We start from the raw sequence: 18,226 nt of genomic DNA, 5'->3' as shown, positions 1-18,226 counted from the left end.
TACACACACATTCGCCCGTCAGTGCATGAGATAAAACAGAGAGCGAACATAAAACCTATCGGCAAAAATTAGTGTTGCTATAGCATTCGGGCACAAATGGCTCATGAGAAGCGGTGAGGTTGGACGTGGATGGTGAAGAGACGACGATAATGACGTCCTTTTGTTGGTCAAGAGAAGGGAAGATACTTTGACGTTTCTTATTGTACGAGAAAATCGACCCATGTCTCTGTATTGAGCGTTTCGTTCCTTTATCTCAAGCTACGGTCAACCAAAACATGAATTCCACACTCGTTTCAAAAAGGAAGAAAAAGCATGTTCAAATTCTTGGTCTATGCACTACAGCGAACTGATTCACAAACTATAGTAAAAGAAAGATTCAATAAGAAACGTTTAATCGCTACAGCCTTAAGGCAATGCTTTGATATTTTCCTCCAATAAAAGACAGCTCTGGAAGATGAAGGCGTTGGGTTTTTTCCCTCAACCACAATATATCACTCATGTTCATTCAGGTCAATAAGAAGACTTTAGTAGCAAGCTAGCTTCCTTTTTTGTCTACCTGGTAGTCGAATGATGTTGATTGAAAATCATACAACCATAAGTTATACATCCCATCGGAACTCGCTACAAGAAACGATCAAAGGGAACTGTATGAATACACCAGACAGTACTCGTTTTTCTCGTGCTAATGTTAGAAAGTTATTCCTATAAGAACTCTGAAGGAAAAATAAATCAAGAAAGAGATATCGGAATGCAAGAAAGTCAGTTGTCCAGCTTTGATTGCTTATCGTTGATGGAGTAACTGCAAGATTCTGTCCATTTTGTGCTCACAAAGTTCTTTCGAAGTAGCAAGATCGCTACAGAAATGGAATATTTGGGGAACAATGCCAATAAGAGTTGTTGCAGAGTCCGAAAACTTTTCCTCCCGACCGGACAAAGTAATGTAGCGGTTGGGTCGAAAGAATTTTCTCAATAGCGCACATGGTCAATCATCACCACCAATTCGCCTATTCGCAGGAGAACACGGGCTCTCGGTTAGCTTCATTTACTGCATAATCAAACGCTTGCCAATGTGAGCGAGTTCGAACAGAAAACTCAACCCTGGCGATAAAACCGAATATTGGTGTCCTTTGCGAGAACAACATGCGCCCATCGTGAGGCCAAGAGCACCAGTGCCACCAGTTCTTGGATTGTATGCAACGATGTGTTGCGTGCGCATAAATAAAGCAGTTCTCTAATGCATGTGGAATTTCGTTATTGCATGGCCAGTGCGACGGGCCGTAGGGTTATTGTTTCGGTCTTCCGAATGGGACAAAGTCTTGTTGCAAGCACCCCCCTCCCCAAAAAAGCTAGTGGCCGGGACGGGACGTAAGCGATGATGATTGCCATTTGTATGGTAATGGGGCCCTCACTGCCAAGTGCGCGCGCGAGTGCTTCATCGTATCAAAGGATTACTGAAGTAGCACACTCCGTTTGTGTGGCTTGGCTGGCTGGCTTGGGCTGGATGCTATTTATTTTCCCATGATCCTCTGCCAGCGACGTCTGAGTGGATTGCAAGTTAAAAGAACTTTTTGACTCTATATGTTTTGTATTTTTTGTTTGCTCCCTTGTTTTAGTTTCAACAACGGGAGCTTTTGGAGTTGTTTTTATTTCTTCGAAGTTTGAAAAACGAGTTAAGGGAGTTTGGAAGTTTGCAGCTAGTATTTTTAGCACGCCAAATGTAGAAAAATGAAAAGCAATTTAAGATACAGCGTCTTCTTTGTTTGGCACGCAAAGTGGATTGAAGCTTAGGCAAACTTTGCAATTTTACTCGTCACTTAAGCAGCTATCAGTTAGTGAGGTATGTCTGGGAGGAAATGGTGGATGATATACTTTCGATGCATAATTATACTTTAGTTGTCATTCTAATCAGTTTATTAGGAACGAAAAAAAATCTATTTCTATTTCTATTTTAATAAAACATTGAACTATTAAAAGAAACGGTATCGTATATCCCGATGCTTAAAAGGATATTTAACAAAATTAGAGTTCGTGCAAATCAAATGATCGATCAGAAACAAGCTTCTCACAAGCCTACTCAAGTCACAGTGGCCCACACCGGAACATTCTCGACCCGTGCCGAGACACTCGTTAAAATATACTGTTTGTATACTTACACTCGAGCTTATCCTCCGGTCGGCCAGCCTCCAGCAGCGATAGATAACAGACAACATCCTTGAGCGGTACCTTCAGCAGTAACGGATCCAAAAATGATTGCTTTCTAGGAATCAGCCGCACATCTGCAACGGAATGAACAGGGTTCTGGGTATTAGAAATACACGTCAGGCGCAGATAGCTGCAAACCGTTCTCGATAACCGAGCGCTGGCTGTAGGTATCGGATGGTACCTAACCCTGAACGGTGCGAGCGAAAAAGAGTGCAGAAGTTAAATCCCTGCCGTCACGTCATCAACTCCAACACGCTCGCCGGCCTTGTTGACCGATTCCAGGAAATTGAGAATTCACCAAAGCTCCCGGGCACGCTAAATTTGTTCATGCGAACGTGCCTTCGTGCAGTGAAGTTGAGATAATACGCAATGAAGGTGAATCACTAGAGGTAACGCATATGGGAGCACATCATCCCGGTCGGTGGATAAGCTGAGGCTTACCGTTCCAGCACATTCCACAACCCGAACACACCTCCGTCCACAAAAGCGGATCGGAATGAAACAGAATCGATATGTGAATTGACATGCAACAGGTAGCTTCTTCGCTACGGTGGGGGTGAAATCAGAGATGAATTTACAACGAAACAAAACCATCCGCTTGAAGATTGACAGATGCTTTCGCATTTTTCTGTTTAGCTGATTTCACAATCACACCGGTGTTTGGACACCTGTCTCTGCTGCGGACCGAATCGGGGTCGAATTGCGGGGTCGCCCACTCGGACGAGGCTTGCTGCCGCCGCCGCATGGGTAGCGCAAAAGTAGGCCATCCGGGACGGGACGATAATATTTACCTTCGATACGACAGTTGACGGAGTTGTTGCTTTTGCGCGACGAGTTCCGGGAAATCTGCGAGTGACTGTGCGAATGCGAATGTGAGGGACTGGAATCGGCCGAACGACGGAACGGTGGCTGCAGGATCGGCGGTGTACAGCCCATCGGGCTCGGCGTTACCGTCAGCATCGGGTGGACCGTCCCTGGAAGGGGTGCGAAGCAAGTAGAAGTGAAAAATGGCGCAACCGTATCCCATGAGCCTGCGGCGCGCGGGAGCTGCTGGTACGTACCGCATTTGCCTTTGTTGCTACTGTCGCCACCGCTGTCGAGCCCGAGATGCCCGAGTGACTGCAGCTTATCGGTGAGCCCGTGTATCCGTTCGACGAAGCTGTTCCGCTGCGATTCCTGCGACGGCTGCGGTGTCGGAATGTCCACTATGCTGTTTAGGTTCGGGATGGAGCCTGGTGGAAAGGAGGGCACGAAATGTTCATCATTTTGTGTGTGTGAGTGAGTATGAAAATCCAAGCCCGTGAAAATAATTGCTAACACAAAAGTGTGCATGTGACCTTGGCGTTACCTCGATTATGGGATGTTACTGGAGCACAGGCTGCATTGCTGCTAATCGCCGCCATTTGACTGAGGGCCTTCCCGTGGCTGTGCTGTTGCTGCTGTGCCTGGTAGAGGGCCGGCTGCAGGAATGATATGAACAGGTGCTTTGACAAGTCCTCCGGTGTTTCGCAGTCCAGGAACGAGTCGAGAAACTTTCGAAACCCATCGTAGTCGATGTCCTGTGCGAGAGGAAGAAAGTGGTCGGTGAGGTGTCGGGTGCAGATATGGTACGATCGATTGAAGGGTGAAGTACTGATTTAGAAATGGCATTTGGAATGTTCTCCATTGGGAATTGAATGCCCTCTGTAAGGCAGATGTTGAAATGTGAATGTTCAAAATTATCGTTCGACACATCGTTTTGAGACACCCTGTAAGGCCCTGTTATCAATTGAACAAAAAAACATCTTATCGAACTTTCGCTGGACGAATTACCAACAAATATAGAGCATAAACACAATATTCAACATAATATTCCAAGCTTACAAAGAAGAAAACTCTTTAATGAGAAAAGGAAAACAATTAAAAAAGTTGTTCCTTTAAAGCCTGGGTCGCTTTAAAAATCTTAATCGCTTTGAGGCAATTTACTTAACTGAAGTAAAGATTATGCCTGCTTCTCATCCTTTACATGAAACGTAGGACACCAAACAAAAAAAAAGCTTTCCTTTTCGCCTTAGTGTTTGTTACTAGAATTTTTGCTCTCGTCCGCATCGCTTTCACAGTTATTTCAATTAAGTGTCCCGTTTTCGTTTTCTTCTGTTTTTTCCGGACCTTTTTCTAGCTGCACAGGGGTGTCATCTGTGCAAAAACAAGATTAACGAGTTTGAGACACGATCGTAGAACGACAGTAGAACGCTCTGGTTGCTGCTGCTTCTCGACACATCCGGCAGCAGCCGGGGGATGAGAAAGATGAATCGTCTTAAGGGGCTTCTAAGGGCATTAGAAAAAGTACTACAAGTTTGTTACAGTGCCCCCATTGCGATACTGGGGACTAAGGGACTGCACAATACTCTGGGATTTAGAAGACAATTTACTTGAGTTTAATTGTGACTACTTGCTCGGTGGAAAAGTAGCAACACCGTATAGAATGCTTAGTGTCTAATATTAAAGTTAAATAAAAAAACAGCTTCATAAACAATGAACGGAATGACTGTTATGCAAACTATTTTAAGAGAATTTTAATTGTGTAATGCAGAACAGATTCCAGTTTCCATCGGGTGCAAAGGCTTACTGCACAACAGCTTATCGGCGAGATCATCCGGCCAGGCTTGGCTTTCAATAATTTCGCAAACTGGAAAGTTTGTGCGGTGCAGCAATTTCAGCCTTCACCCCCCCAAAAAGGCATAATCATGTACACGGATTGTGCATGAATACGGGGCCTGCATACGTGTCGTCATTGGAGTGCCGTTCACGTACCCGTAAAACGTACCATTCTCATTAGAACTGTGTGCACAACCTGCTGTTTACCCTTGCCGGTCACTTTTTTGCCCGTCCCACACCCACACGGCACGCGGCTCCATCAATCAACAGCCCACGTGTGTCGGGACGATATTTTGGATATTGCACTGCGGGAGGGCGTACGAGCCAGGCCGGGACATCATTTCGTAAGTGAAAGATGCGGGGTTTTTAAGCCATAATCTCCGGACTACTCAACGTATGATTAGTATTCGTCGAACGTCGGATACCGGCGCCGGTGGTTAGCATGGCGGGAAAGCCAAAGCGGATCGAGCAAACTCCGGATGCGCGGTCACGGAACTGGGACGGCAGGCGCTTGATATTGCTCCAGAAACGGTAGAGATGAAGAAGCCGAATGTTTAAGCCTCCTTGTTAAGGCTATAATCAAAATTTATTACCATGCTGTCATATCAGTGATCGTGAGGCAAAAGTGAGGCAGCATTATGGCAAACCATACGGTTAGCGTACATTGTGCCGAGTGGTTTTCCGAACGGGCGCAATGGGAAGAACTTTTCTTCGTGGGGCCGCGGCAACCGGAGGTTTGCAAAATTGGTTGCCATCATCATTTTTCGTGCCAGCCCTCGCTAGAAGGCGCCACATGAAACAGGGCAGGCCCGACCGACATTGACATTTGAGTGGATAGTGATTGGAAAAATGGCTGCCGATAAAGCGAAAGCTTCCGGTATCGTCTTACACTGCCGGCAAGGCATTAGCCCGAAGTCGCTTTCCGTTGGGCTTACGTGGTTGCTGACAGCGCTCAACTGCTTCTCAACAGTTCACTTTTGCCGGAAAAGTTAATTAGTCTGAAGTTATAATTATCAAACAACCGGGACAAGGGTGTAGGATTATGGCAAACTGTGCCACAAGCACAACCGGAACAAACGGGAACGATACATACGTTCGGAAGGCGTTGAAAACGTCACCACAATTTTCCGCCGGCGGTTGGGAGTTACGCTACGGGGATGATGTATAAAAATGTAGGCAAGAAAATTATAAACTAACGAAATGTATTTCTAGTTACAATTAACTTGGCAATGACGCAATGTGCTGATGACGTAAACAGGCAGTTTCAGGAGGTGGCAAGATAGTGGGAAGATTTTGTATTTTTAAACCTGGCACTGATAGAAATCTTTGAGGAATTTTGTGAAAAATATACTCCATACCTCAGCATTTAATACGACACCACATTGGGTGCACTAAAATGATTACTTTCACATCTGAATGTTGAAGAAAGTTTGCCTCCTTGTATCTGAGCACCAGTGCTTTCAAATATCTTAACTTTATGACTTGTCCACAATGTGATTCTTTCATCCTCAAAATTGATCGCAATTAAAGCCAAAACGAATACTGCGAATAGATAAGTTTTTTTATTTCATCAGGAACGGACAAGGCCTTTTGCTTCAAGATAAGTATATTCCGCAACGAACAGAATATTGTTACCACATAAGGCGCTCCGAGCGAACCGGCGATGACCCTTCGCTAATACCCTTTATCCTTCCGGATGGTCTTCCATTCGCACCAACCAACCACTTCGAAGGACGAATCGTCGAACCGTTCACACAACTGTTTTTTTTTTTGTTTTGCTTTGACGCACAAAATTATTGGAAACGAACGGAATACATCACCGCCATCCACGACCGCATCCATCCCCTGCCGATCGGTCTATGCGTTAGCAAACACAATCGTCCATTTGATTGTGGGTAAATTGGTCGAAGAGATGAAGCAACTTTCCTGTTCACTTTTACGCCATTTGAGTGCGTCGTATATTTGTTTCCTTTCCGTCGCATTTGTCCACCGGACGAAAGCGATAGCGCGAAAGACTTTTACTGGCCCGCGGGAGGTGTGGGAAAAGCTGAGAAATATCATCAAACGTGTTCGGCAACGGTGGCAGATATTGTTCGGTGAGCACATCAGAAATATCCTCCCATTTTCATAAAACCGTGCACGGAAAGGGCACGAGGGTGGTAACGGCCAGAAGGGGCTTGAATGATCGTCGTGGAGGATTTCATCATTGTCAGCGCATTGAGCAAGCCATGGTGTGCCATACACGGGCTATGTTTTCCAGCGCTCCCAGCCTAAGCCTGGAATGCTTGTAATGGAAGGCCCTTCTTTCAATCGTCAGCTGTTGGTGTGTTCGTTTTTTCCCCCCATATTCTTTACTTGCCGCAAATCTTTGCCGCTGACTTTCCGGCTATTGACCTTCGCCGATTTCGATGTCACTTTGATAGGCAGGCCTTGTGACATGGGATGCGATCCGGCGAGTGAGCATAAAAGCTAACGTCGAAACCGTGGCAAAATACTTTCCGTGTTGGCTCACGCACGGTTGATTGTTTTGGTTGCTGGTACAGGGACGGATGCGATGGGGAACGCGTGGACGGCCGGCACATGGGAAACAACTGTCGTCTTCCGTACCGTTAAGGATAAACCGATTTACGCACCATGCGAGAAAACGAACATCCGAATACATTAGGTTCGCAAGTAAGTGTCGGCCATTTTGAATCCGGTGGGGCTAGATCTATTGAAAATGTCGTAAATTAAGCTGGAATATGTCATAACAAAACTTTATTAGCACATTTGTGATTCGGATGGTACAAATTGTGCATTTGGTTAGTTCGAAAAGTTGGATTTTGTGCCCAAAAAGTGTCATCTGCGGAAATTGTTCCTAGTATTTTTAACGCTCAGGACGGTGATCTTTAGAAGGACATCCTAACACCAAGATAAGTTTGATGTGTGCGGTGTGTGACAAATCAAGCAAGATCCTCACAGCAATATTCGTAAGAATTTTTTTAAAATAAACTTATAAAAAAGGGGCTAAACTTATTTTCGGACCTAATACGAGCCAGGGAAAAAAAGTATCTTTCAATTTTTTCGCCCTTTTTCCCTTCCCCCCAGGGATGGTTTGTGTTTGTGCAGCTGAACGTGTAACGCATGATGGAAACGGCCGGAAGGCAACGGGCGATTCGAAGGTAGTTACGTTTGAAGTCAACACGACAACCTTTTTCCGAGGCGCGTCAAGCGAGCGCCAATGGATTGACGGCCGATTCTGGGCCGATGGCACCACAGGGTCTATTTATTTTCGCAACAGTATGACAATTTGTACCATCGTCATAATGTATCAAAGCGGTTTAATAAAAAAAAATTGAACTTCCAGGACATGATCTATTAGGCGACTTTGCAAACTGCTTCGCGTATTAGGCGTGCGTATGGGCAGCGACACTGACAGCAATGGATGTCCGGATTACATCCCTTGTTTGTTCGATGTTGTTCGGCACAAATGTTGATTGAGTAATGCTGTGTTTATTGAATTTGGCGTACCCAAAGTTCCCATACATACATAAGTTTTTTTTAAAGAACACAAGTGAACAAACTTAAAGTCTCGATATTGCAATAAGAGGAGCACAGAACGATGTTAAGAATTGGGGTTTAATTGTGTCAACCTTTATTTTGACTATGGCATCTTCCTGTCTTCATTTCGCACTCGTATGTTATCCTCTGTTTCTTATTAGATATCTTCCTGTTTACTTTTCGCTTTCTCTTTTTCTTCCCATTCTATTTACTCTGTTTTGTGATTTGTCCATTTCCTCTTCTATTTGTTTCCTTCCTTTTTGTCTTTCCGGTTTAGTTGTACTCGCTTGTACCTGCAGTTTTCTTAATTTGTTATTTTTGTTGTAGGGTTTAGTTTAGGGCCTCTTTAGAATTAAGTTTTTTTCTTAATACCATTGTACAGCCCGCGAGGCAAACAATTTTGATTAATAAACAAATAAATAAATAAATAAACTTTATAGTTATTTAAACTGCTTTGTTTTGATAACTAGATTGATAAAAATTACAATAAGCAGTAGCACTTTGTAACATTACATCAACCTTTCTTACTTTGCCCACCACTATCGACCAACGACAGTGGTCCGAAGTGCCCGAAAAGCAATAAATTGTTAATGGCCTCGAAGCCATAAAGCATGCTCCCTAGACATTGTCTCCCATTTTCGACGAAACAGCAGACGAGCGGTGGTGCGACCTTTGGTTAAGTTGCAAATAATCCTTGCTTGGTGCTCACCTACGCCACGCCAGAGAACAAAACCCATCCAGCAATGATGACGTTTGTTTCCCACTGCGAACAGATGGTAAGGAGGCTTTCGCCCAACCGTTGACGTCATACCGGACCGGATTCCAGCTGCAGTACACCGGGATACACTTCCCACGTTGACGTCATCGTTTTTGGCGACAGTCCAAAATGGGATGCACTTGTGGCATCGTACGGTGGTAGTTTGCAAGCGAAACGGCACATCCAACAATATGCCGTACGCTTTCATCTGTGCGATAGTGCTGATGCGAAGAATTGCTAGCAAAAGTTTACGTTTTTATGGGGCTAATAAAGGACAGCAGTTGAAAATTGTTTTGCGCCTGGAAACACCGTTCGGTTCGGCGCACATAACCTTACCCTCCCTGCTTCCGCACGGTTCGAAGGGTTTTATTGCGCTGATCTGCGGAGCTGGTCGGATTGAGCAGTCAGTGGATGGGAAGTTTGGAAAAATTTAATCCATTTTAAGCAATCTTGTTAATGATGGCACGGAGAATTCTGTTTGAATGAGGAGTTATATGCACTGTGGTACTATTGAAGGGCGCGTTATCATTCATTCCTGCAGCTGAGTGACGGTAATGCAAAAATTTGAATATTTTTAATTTCGTACATGTGTACCAGAGCTGGTCAAAAAATGTTACCGCTAACTATGCCAATGTACGAAAAGATAGCATAACACACAAACATTCGCAAAAATCAACGAAATGTCGCATCACAACCGTGTGGGAACTACCGAAACAGCGCCCGAATGCCGATGGAAAAACTTCCAACTCCCCGAGCAATAATAATCCAATTCCCGAGAGTGGAATGTCATGACAATTTCGGAAATTTCTTTCCTCTTTGATGGTTCTCTTCGCAGTAAGTTGTGGTTCGGGTTTGGGGTTGTGACATTTTTTTTCCGGGCAAAAATTGGGACAATCATACCTCCCCAAAAAGAAAATAAAAGAGCGAGAGAGGGAATGGCAGATATGGCGCAATGTTGGCGCTTTCGAGGTAAGGCTATTTTGGAAAAACCCTGTTCGTTTTCACGCAAAATGATTGCTAACGAAATTATGGAAAAAAAACGGTGTACATTTTCCGCAGCTATCACTTTAGTGTGTTGCCATTCAGTGAAACAAGATTTCAATTAAAGTATTATTTTATGAAAAAAAGAATTCGTCATCCATTCGAGAAAAATGGGGACACGCCTGTCAATTTTCGAAACATGATATTACTTTTAAAAAGCAAATAACATTGTTGAGGGTATTTTTGATATTTGATATTTTTGAATAATGGTTCCTGAAGGAATCAATGCGTAATTCATTAATTTTAGCAACAACGTATATTCTGTAATTTATTTAAGTAATGTGTGCAGCTGGCTGAACTACAGCAAATATTCACAATTCGGTATCAACCAACTCATAAATATGATTCAAATTCAATGGTTAAATAATTGATCTTATCCATGAATCTCATTACCCAACAACGTTCCCTGCCCTGCACAAGATTAAAGGCCGTAATTCTTCGGTGGTCTTCCAATTGAGATTATCCGGAAGCATTTACTCAATTATGCTCGTTCAACCGACAAACACTCGAGGGCCGATTCAATACAGTTCGGCAGACTACGTAAGCTCCAGCGCGCTGTTTCATACTACACACCTCAACAAACAACAGATACGATGCAAGCCAGGTAGCTCGACAACGGACCGGGGGGCGTGATGTTTGCAGCAATACGTTTATGTTTGCATTCCACCTGACCGCATCTGCTTCGTAAATTATTTGTTATTTATGAGCTGCTACAAGAACAACCAAACAATTCGATATTACCCGCACTACGAGGTGTGAGACGGAGAACAAGTTGGAAAATACAAAAATAAAAAACAAGCAGTCCAGATGGGCGATCTGGTCAGTGCGAACTTGTTCTTGACTTGTGAATTTTGGGTTTAACAAACCTTTGAAAATTTGCAATTGTGTTTACACTAATAATTATACTGCAATGAGTAATCCTGAAGATGTTATTGTACGAAAGATTTCCAATTCAACCAACGGTTGAAGTTGCAATTGTAAAATAATGAACTGTACGCAACGTACATGATCCGTAAATGCTTTAATCTTAAAAAATGCAGCTATAAATGTGCCCGGGTGCTCAAGTAATGTTGTAGTAAAACGGTGTTAAATGGTTTTATTTATGAACTTGTACATTTATCGTTCAATTCGTTTAAGGTTTCTAAGCGATATTCCTGCTATCAGTACCAATCAGTATCCATTTTGTTACATGGTGATCTTTGGACTGAAAAGGAATATGGGATGTTGTTAGCGGTGTAACTCGTGCTTGGAATATCCTTCCAAAAAAGGGATAACCGAATGGCACAGATTTCCCCTCAACTGGGACCTGTACACGTACGACGCATGAATCGAATCACGTACGTGTTGCTTTTCACCGCTGTCGTCACCTTTGCTGGGTTTTGCATGCGAACCCGGGAGCGGTGGACCGGTTGGCCGATGTTGAAAACAAAACGAGGGAAAAATCGAATCATTGGTGGTTGCCAAACCACTTCGGTGATGTGTTTTTGCGGGTCTGTCTGGTTGTAGGACCCTCAATTGGATCGGGTCCAAATTGAATCAAACCATCCGATAATCCAATCTTGGATATGTGGCTGTAATTAGAGTTCGATAAGTGAAGGAAATGGGGTAAAGGGGAAAGTGTGTAATTTCTGAGCCCCGAGCAAATTATGTATTAAGGCGAACGTAATTATTTTACCACTTAATATGCGGTATGCTTTATTTAACAGAACATTGTAATAATGAGGGCTCTATGGTTGGAGACTACTCAGAATAAAAGACACTATGGATTTACGCAGGACCATGTTAAATTAATGAACGTAACAATAGGTTCAAAGAATTATGTAACGATGGCTTTATTGTATATTCTAACCATGAAAGCAGCTGCTCAAACAAGCATTCATCGTGTAATCACGCACCTTGCCCTAACGAGCTGTCGTCAACTTCGTAAAACCAATATTCACAGCTCACCGTGAACACCTAAGAAAGTGATCGTCGCTCAATATCGAACGAATGCGCCAACTTTTCCGTCGGAAAATGAACATCAGGAATTTGGCGGAAGCTCATTAGATTGTTTTGTAATTCGTTGTTGCTCAGGATCGTAGAACGGATGCTGTGAATTCTGGGAAAAGGTGAAAGTTCTGAAGCGGACACGCAGCGAAGCGATGGTCTTTAATGAAGCCTTCCTCGGGTCGATGCTTCGCGTTCAGATCAGCGCTAAGATGAACGATGCAGAAACATAAATTCATTAAACTGATTATTATCCCTACATTTCTTGCATTTCCCAGTGAAGTAAAGGATTGCTTTGAAGTACGGGGATTAAGGGGATGTTTCAACGACACATTTGTCATTCCACAAATAGGTACGTGTGCCTTGCCCCGGAAGGTTGGAGTTATAATATGTTGGTAGGAATTTTACCAAATGTTTCGCCTTCTGCTCGTTGGTATGTTACATGCGCCGTGTGCACGGAACTGGCACAGAATTAAGTGCGCTCTGTGAACCCGAACCGCGTGCTCTAGCGCATTGCATCGGTGGACCTAAACTTTCAAAGAACAACTTTACCCGAGAGAATTCACTACGGAATTCATTTGGGCACCCCAGACCCACAGTATGAAGTGCAGGATAAAATGGGAAAAATATTTTCCCAACATTCTCACCAAATCTTTGGATGGGAGCTTGAAGCTACGCTGCGTCACAAGCAAAACGATGCTACAACTAAGTGAGGGTGCAGTAATGTGCTGTAAGAATGAAAGCAGTTGCACTCAAACTAGCAAGAAATGGTAGATGTCATGTTTGTACATATGGGGCAAACGAAGGTTGAAGTTTAAAGTTTAAATGCCCTTGAAAGGCAGGATACGTTAAATGGTAAAATGCATGTCAGTTTAATTTTGTTGTATGTCTAACATGTTTTTCCTGATTTCAATTTGCTACGATGAATATTCCTTGTGTTTTTCTTCTACTTTTTGTGGCATAACCTCGGAGGTCCTGAGTTGCCCTTTTGACGATCTTTGACTTTCACTTGCTCGTTGCCAGGATAGTCCGTTCTGGGTGAAACTGTAAAAGTTGAGCAAAACTGGTGACAAGACTGAAACGAATCTACAACATTACAATGCTACAAAACTTTTATTTACTTGTTATCTACGTTTAATGAAATGCTTCGCTGAAATTTCAGAAAAAAGCTCGAACATTGCAAAAGTTTGCATTTAATTAGTGCACGAAAAAAGTTCTGCACGTGGAGGACTTAACTGAAGCTTTTTACTGCGCTATAAACTCCTCGCGAATCCTCAAAGAAGTGAAGTATTTTAATCTCCCTGGTTAAACCATCGACTAAGAGAAAGATTCGTCGAACACCTTTCAAAGCTACTACGTGACAGGTGGAAATACTAGCAGGGCGGATGTAGACATAATTAGGTGCTGGAATATCGCAACACGTGTGCTCGCAACGTCTCGCGATAGCGAAGCATCCGCAAAAGTTTTGCAACCGGCTCACTAATTTGAATAAAATATTCACGACGTCTGAATCATGTGCGAACGCACGTCTTAAGTTCGCCATCTCTCGATACCATACCGGCATGTCCTCGGCAGCGGCACTCTGGTTCTCCAAACGAGCTGCTGATTATCAATATTGGACCGCAATGTCGTCTAACGTATCGAACCATTTAAGCCAGGTGGAGTGGAGATGCATAAACTTTTGCGCCAACAAAAAAAGACAAAACATTCAAGGCAGTGTGAACTGCTTTAAACTTTACCCACCGGAACAATGGATCGCATCGATCCGAGTGCTATTTATCGCACCTGCAGACAAGCAACCTGCCACCATCGTCACCGCCACCAGTGGAACGTGGGGTTTTTCAATTTGCAAGATCATTTTTCCGCATTCCAGCGGGATGTTTGGTGAAAACTTTTTAAAATATGTTTGATGAAAAGCGGTGCTACCAAAAATCACACAACTCCCGTGGGTTCTCTGAAGTAGAAGTTTTTCACACTTCGGCTGCCGTTTGCCTCATTTTGTTGGCGCGTGTAAATAATATCGGTGCAAAAGCTCAGTGAGGTTGAGATGAAAAAATTCCCACCGCTACCACCATCGATGCCGGTGGTTTGGGTTTTGATTTTGAGAATATTGCAACATTGTGAACACATTTTCACACGGCTGCCGTGGTGTGGTGGTGTTTCGGTTACACCTTCGATCCTTGTGGTTCCTTCGGAGGCTGCAAGTTTTCGCCAGGAGCAGGAGTGTTTTTTTTGTCAAGAGCAACGATAAGCAACAAAGCTCTGTTTGTCTGTGGTAAAGAAGGTGTTCCGCGTTTCGCTCATCAATATTCATTGCCGCGAAATTCGAAATCCTTAAGAGAAGGACGTAGCTTGTTTTGAAGTTGGGACAAGATTATCCAAATTAACAACCATCGTCCATGGCGCGGTTTGGAGAGTGCTTAAGGATTTTTCTTGAACTTGGATTACGGAATTTACCAAAAGTATCCATTTTTGGGACTTGCAATTAATAAATCTATTAACGTACTTCAATATTAAATAAAAATAGATGCTATAGAATGACACATATTTGAAGATTTCCAATCATTATGTTTGGGTGTATGTTATTAACCAAAATTGTGTGATTTTTCAGACTGAAAATGAGCATTTTCGTTGTAAATGTATATTATTTTCCTCCATTCCACTGCACAAATTAGCATTGAAAAGCCAATAATGTCATCCTGTTACTGCATAATGCGTAACAACATTTCCCAAACAAATAAGTACGCTCAGTTTACTGTTTGCTACTCGGAAAATCCGGATCATTCGTGGAAAACAACGATCGAAATAATAGATTTATGCGTCGTCCCCAAACGATCGGCAGCAGAATGACAAACCGTTCCTTAGTCAACTTTGTTTCCGTCAGCTAGTTACAATTGAATTTAATCTTATTTAGCTTAAAGCAAAAAAAAACGAACGAACCATCCACCTTTAACGACATCAGTCGCATTTTGCGCTCGTGTGGGGGGGGGGGCAATGTTCTGCCAAGCTGCCAAACATTAAGCCAACTCCGACCCGATCCTCAAACCACATTACGTTTGGGTGATGTTTTTTTTTTGTGTGTGACTTTGGTTGGTAAGAAGATTGTTACGCATGGGTGACAGTTGGGCGGGAGTGAAAAGTCTGTGAAATCTTTTGAAAGTACCGAAAAGAACATTTGCTTGCCCTTTTGTCTGCAGTGAACTTTTTGGATTCTATTTCTTTGTTAGATATGGAGCACGAAGATACGTAATGGATATGGGATAATGGTTAAGATGCGAAGTGATAGGAAAATAGTACGTGATAGTGGTGTTACCAATTTATATGAATTTGAATTGGAAAGGTTTTCAAACAGGGTTTCTACTTTAAATGCACCAAAACGGTTCTCTTCAAAGGCTGGAACCATGAAATATATCCTTTTTTATTTTATTTATGAATATGTTATTTGTTAAAATATATACCTAAAGTCTTCAAAAAATATCTTTAATACACAAAAGGATAAATATTTCTTTGCAGTTCGCTTACAGACCGGTAAATTATTTTGGCACGACAAAAGCCTAAAAATAAAATATGACTTCAAAGCATTTGTTGAATTGGAACACATTATTCCACAACTGCTCATAAATGGGTCATTTTGAGCATTAATAATACGACAATAAAATGTACGAACGCTCCATTCTTTAAAGAGCATGTCCAAGTGAAGAGTAAAAATAGCTTTAGTGGCGTTGTAGTTCCTGCATAAGATTACGAGTTTGGCCTGGGGATGATTTATCGTGCATCATAAATGTTCTGTTTCGACCATACCGACCGAATGACCGACCGGAAGCAAGTTCGAACAAAAACACACTCACCGTGTAGTACAACAAAAAGCATTGTTTGAACTTTTCTGACGTGTTACGGTACGTAGCCTTATTTAGCACGTCAAAGGCCCGTGCCCTGTTGAAACACAAATTCAATTACGCTTGTAGCTGCAGAGCGAAATCAGCAGCAAGAAACAGTGTTACGACTCGGTTCGATGCGTACCACTGACTTGTACGGCAACAAAAAAACTTCGGATAAATTGATAACAAAACCACGCTTTGAAAGCGCCATTTCGGTGGGACCCGGTAGGCATGGTGATTCCATGCAAAGGCACAGCACAGTTGCGATATGATCCGCGCGAAGTGATGCGCTGCGAAAAACAATAAGGAGTGAAATCTGTCGACAAATTGTTACTAAGATGCAAAAACACTTCCGTTGCGAAAGCGCTCAGGTGAGCGGGAAGGGTGCTTTGAGTGCTGACAGTGATTCTAGGTGATATCGTTTCCCATGTGTTCCTACTTTCACTTTTTACCCTCTGCTCCGTTTCGCGCACCCGCTCGGCCCGGCAAGCGTGATATCATTTTTCTTTTACGATTGATGAAACTTCACCAGACGGCAAGGGAGATTCTTCATGAACGTACACCGGAACGAAGCAGGTAAACAGGATTTCGCTACATTTTGCATATGGTCTTTTAGCTAGCGCCGGAAGGCTGCAAATAATGCCCTAGTTGGTATCCACTTTCGACACGTCGTTTATTTCGTTCAGCGGCGCACAAATTCATACCTTTTGTGATGGTTGTCTAGTGCTGTTTGTGCTCTTTTCTTTAAACCCATTCACTAGGGAATGAGGAAAAAACAGATTTTTGGCCGTGCTGGAGTCAAGCGACAGGAGTCTTGTCAGTGAATGCCTTTTGCAAGATATCGTCGATTTAAAGTGTTGATGTTTTTGCACTGTATGGTAATTGAACTCTTAGATTGTTTATTTTAAATTTGATTTAAGAATACACTTACTTTCGCACTGTTTGTTTTAAGCAATTAAAGGTCCTGATAAATCGCACTTTTGGCGGTAAAAACTATAAATGAAATTCTGATCAAACTAGGATTTTATACAAGTTTTTGAATTTTCTGATCAATAGAAGTACGTAAAGGTATCCTTTAAATATCAGTGAAAAGGACCAAATAACTAAAAAGCAAGCATTTGGACCGATTACCTATCCAGAGATTAATAGCGGGCTCATTTATTACTCCACCACCAGTTTCCTGTGGTTCTCGTCCATTGCACAACCGAATGGGTAACTAGACGATAGCGGATACTAATCGTTGGAAAGGTCAAACCAATTCCGTACCCATAATCCCACAACTAATCCAACGGGAGGGGGGGGGGACAGGAAAAAACCGGGCAGTGGTTACGGTGGTGAACCACACGGAACCGAAAGACCGAACCGTAAACGAGTACGGAGAGAGGATCGCCATCCTTTCCGGTGGACAGTTTTACCCGCTATTGATATCCGGTGCCGAATTTCATTCACCAGGCCAATGCCATCCTTCTTTTAATCCCTTCATCCATTTGACGCATTTTATAGCCTGGTGATGATTGGCCATTATTATGCCGATCCACCCGGGCTTTAAATCCAGCCCGTGCGGATGATACGGGCTAAAAGTTTAAGCGCCAAGATTCATGGGAAAACCACGGCAGAGTTGGCAGATTTATGAGCATCCTTCGGCATCGGACACGGAAGATACCGTCGTACACATCAAACGAGTGTGTCGGATCAGTGCAAATGGAAGTGGTTCTAACGTCCCGCTCACCGGGTATCCAAGCCCACCCGTTCCGGTTTCGGTGGGGGATTTGCGTCACCGGGCGTAATCGAAAGCGATTTCAGTCCGCCTGAAAATCCCAATCAATATTAATACCAAATTTGCTGCCTTGATGAAGCCGGGGTACCAAACGGGGGGGTTACCGGTCCGCCGGTTCCAAAATCGACATGGCAAGTGATTTTTCTTCCCGTGCATCTCGACGCGAGCGACGGACCCGGATCGTACCATCTGCCAGGTGCTGCCCATAACTTCCATCTGATTTAGCCCAATTCAATTACGATTCGCACCCTGGTAAAGCTATCGTTAGCACACGATAAAAGTGTTTCTCCCAAGGAAATAGGGCGGAAATAAAATTACCAACTGAGAGCGCATTGGGCATCAGGGGAAACAGGCGGAAGAGGCGGCAGGAATGGTATAAAATCTTGATAATACTCCAAAGCGAAATCA

General features: G+C 43.2%; 1 protein-coding gene across 4 annotated transcripts in view; it reads right to left on the bottom strand.

Annotated features, from left to right (window-relative positions):
* Nucleotides 1–18,226, bottom strand: part of LOC128305845 (diacylglycerol kinase 1) — a 73,326-nt gene that overhangs the window by 17,274 nt on the left and 37,826 nt on the right. For all 4 annotated transcript variants that reach the window (XR_008287468.1, XM_053043463.1, XM_053043461.1 and 1 more), the window contains exons 5-8: nt 3,551–3,761; nt 3,264–3,434; nt 2,994–3,176; nt 2,154–2,276 (exon numbers count right to left, since the gene is read on the bottom strand). Coding sequence is in view for 3 of the 4 variants with exons in the window: in XM_053043463.1 (XP_052899423.1) it covers nt 2,154–2,276; nt 2,994–3,176; nt 3,264–3,434; nt 3,551–3,761 (688 nt within the window). In the remaining variant the exon portion in view is untranslated. The remainder of the gene's footprint in view (nt 1–2,153; nt 2,277–2,993; nt 3,177–3,263; nt 3,435–3,550; nt 3,762–18,226) is intronic.

Source organism: Anopheles moucheti, chromosome 3, assembly GCF_943734755.1.
Source record: "Anopheles moucheti chromosome 3, idAnoMoucSN_F20_07, whole genome shotgun sequence".
NCBI lineage: Eukaryota > Metazoa > Arthropoda > Insecta > Diptera > Culicidae > Anopheles > Anopheles moucheti.
This window is presented reverse-complemented; position numbering and strand designations above follow the sequence as displayed.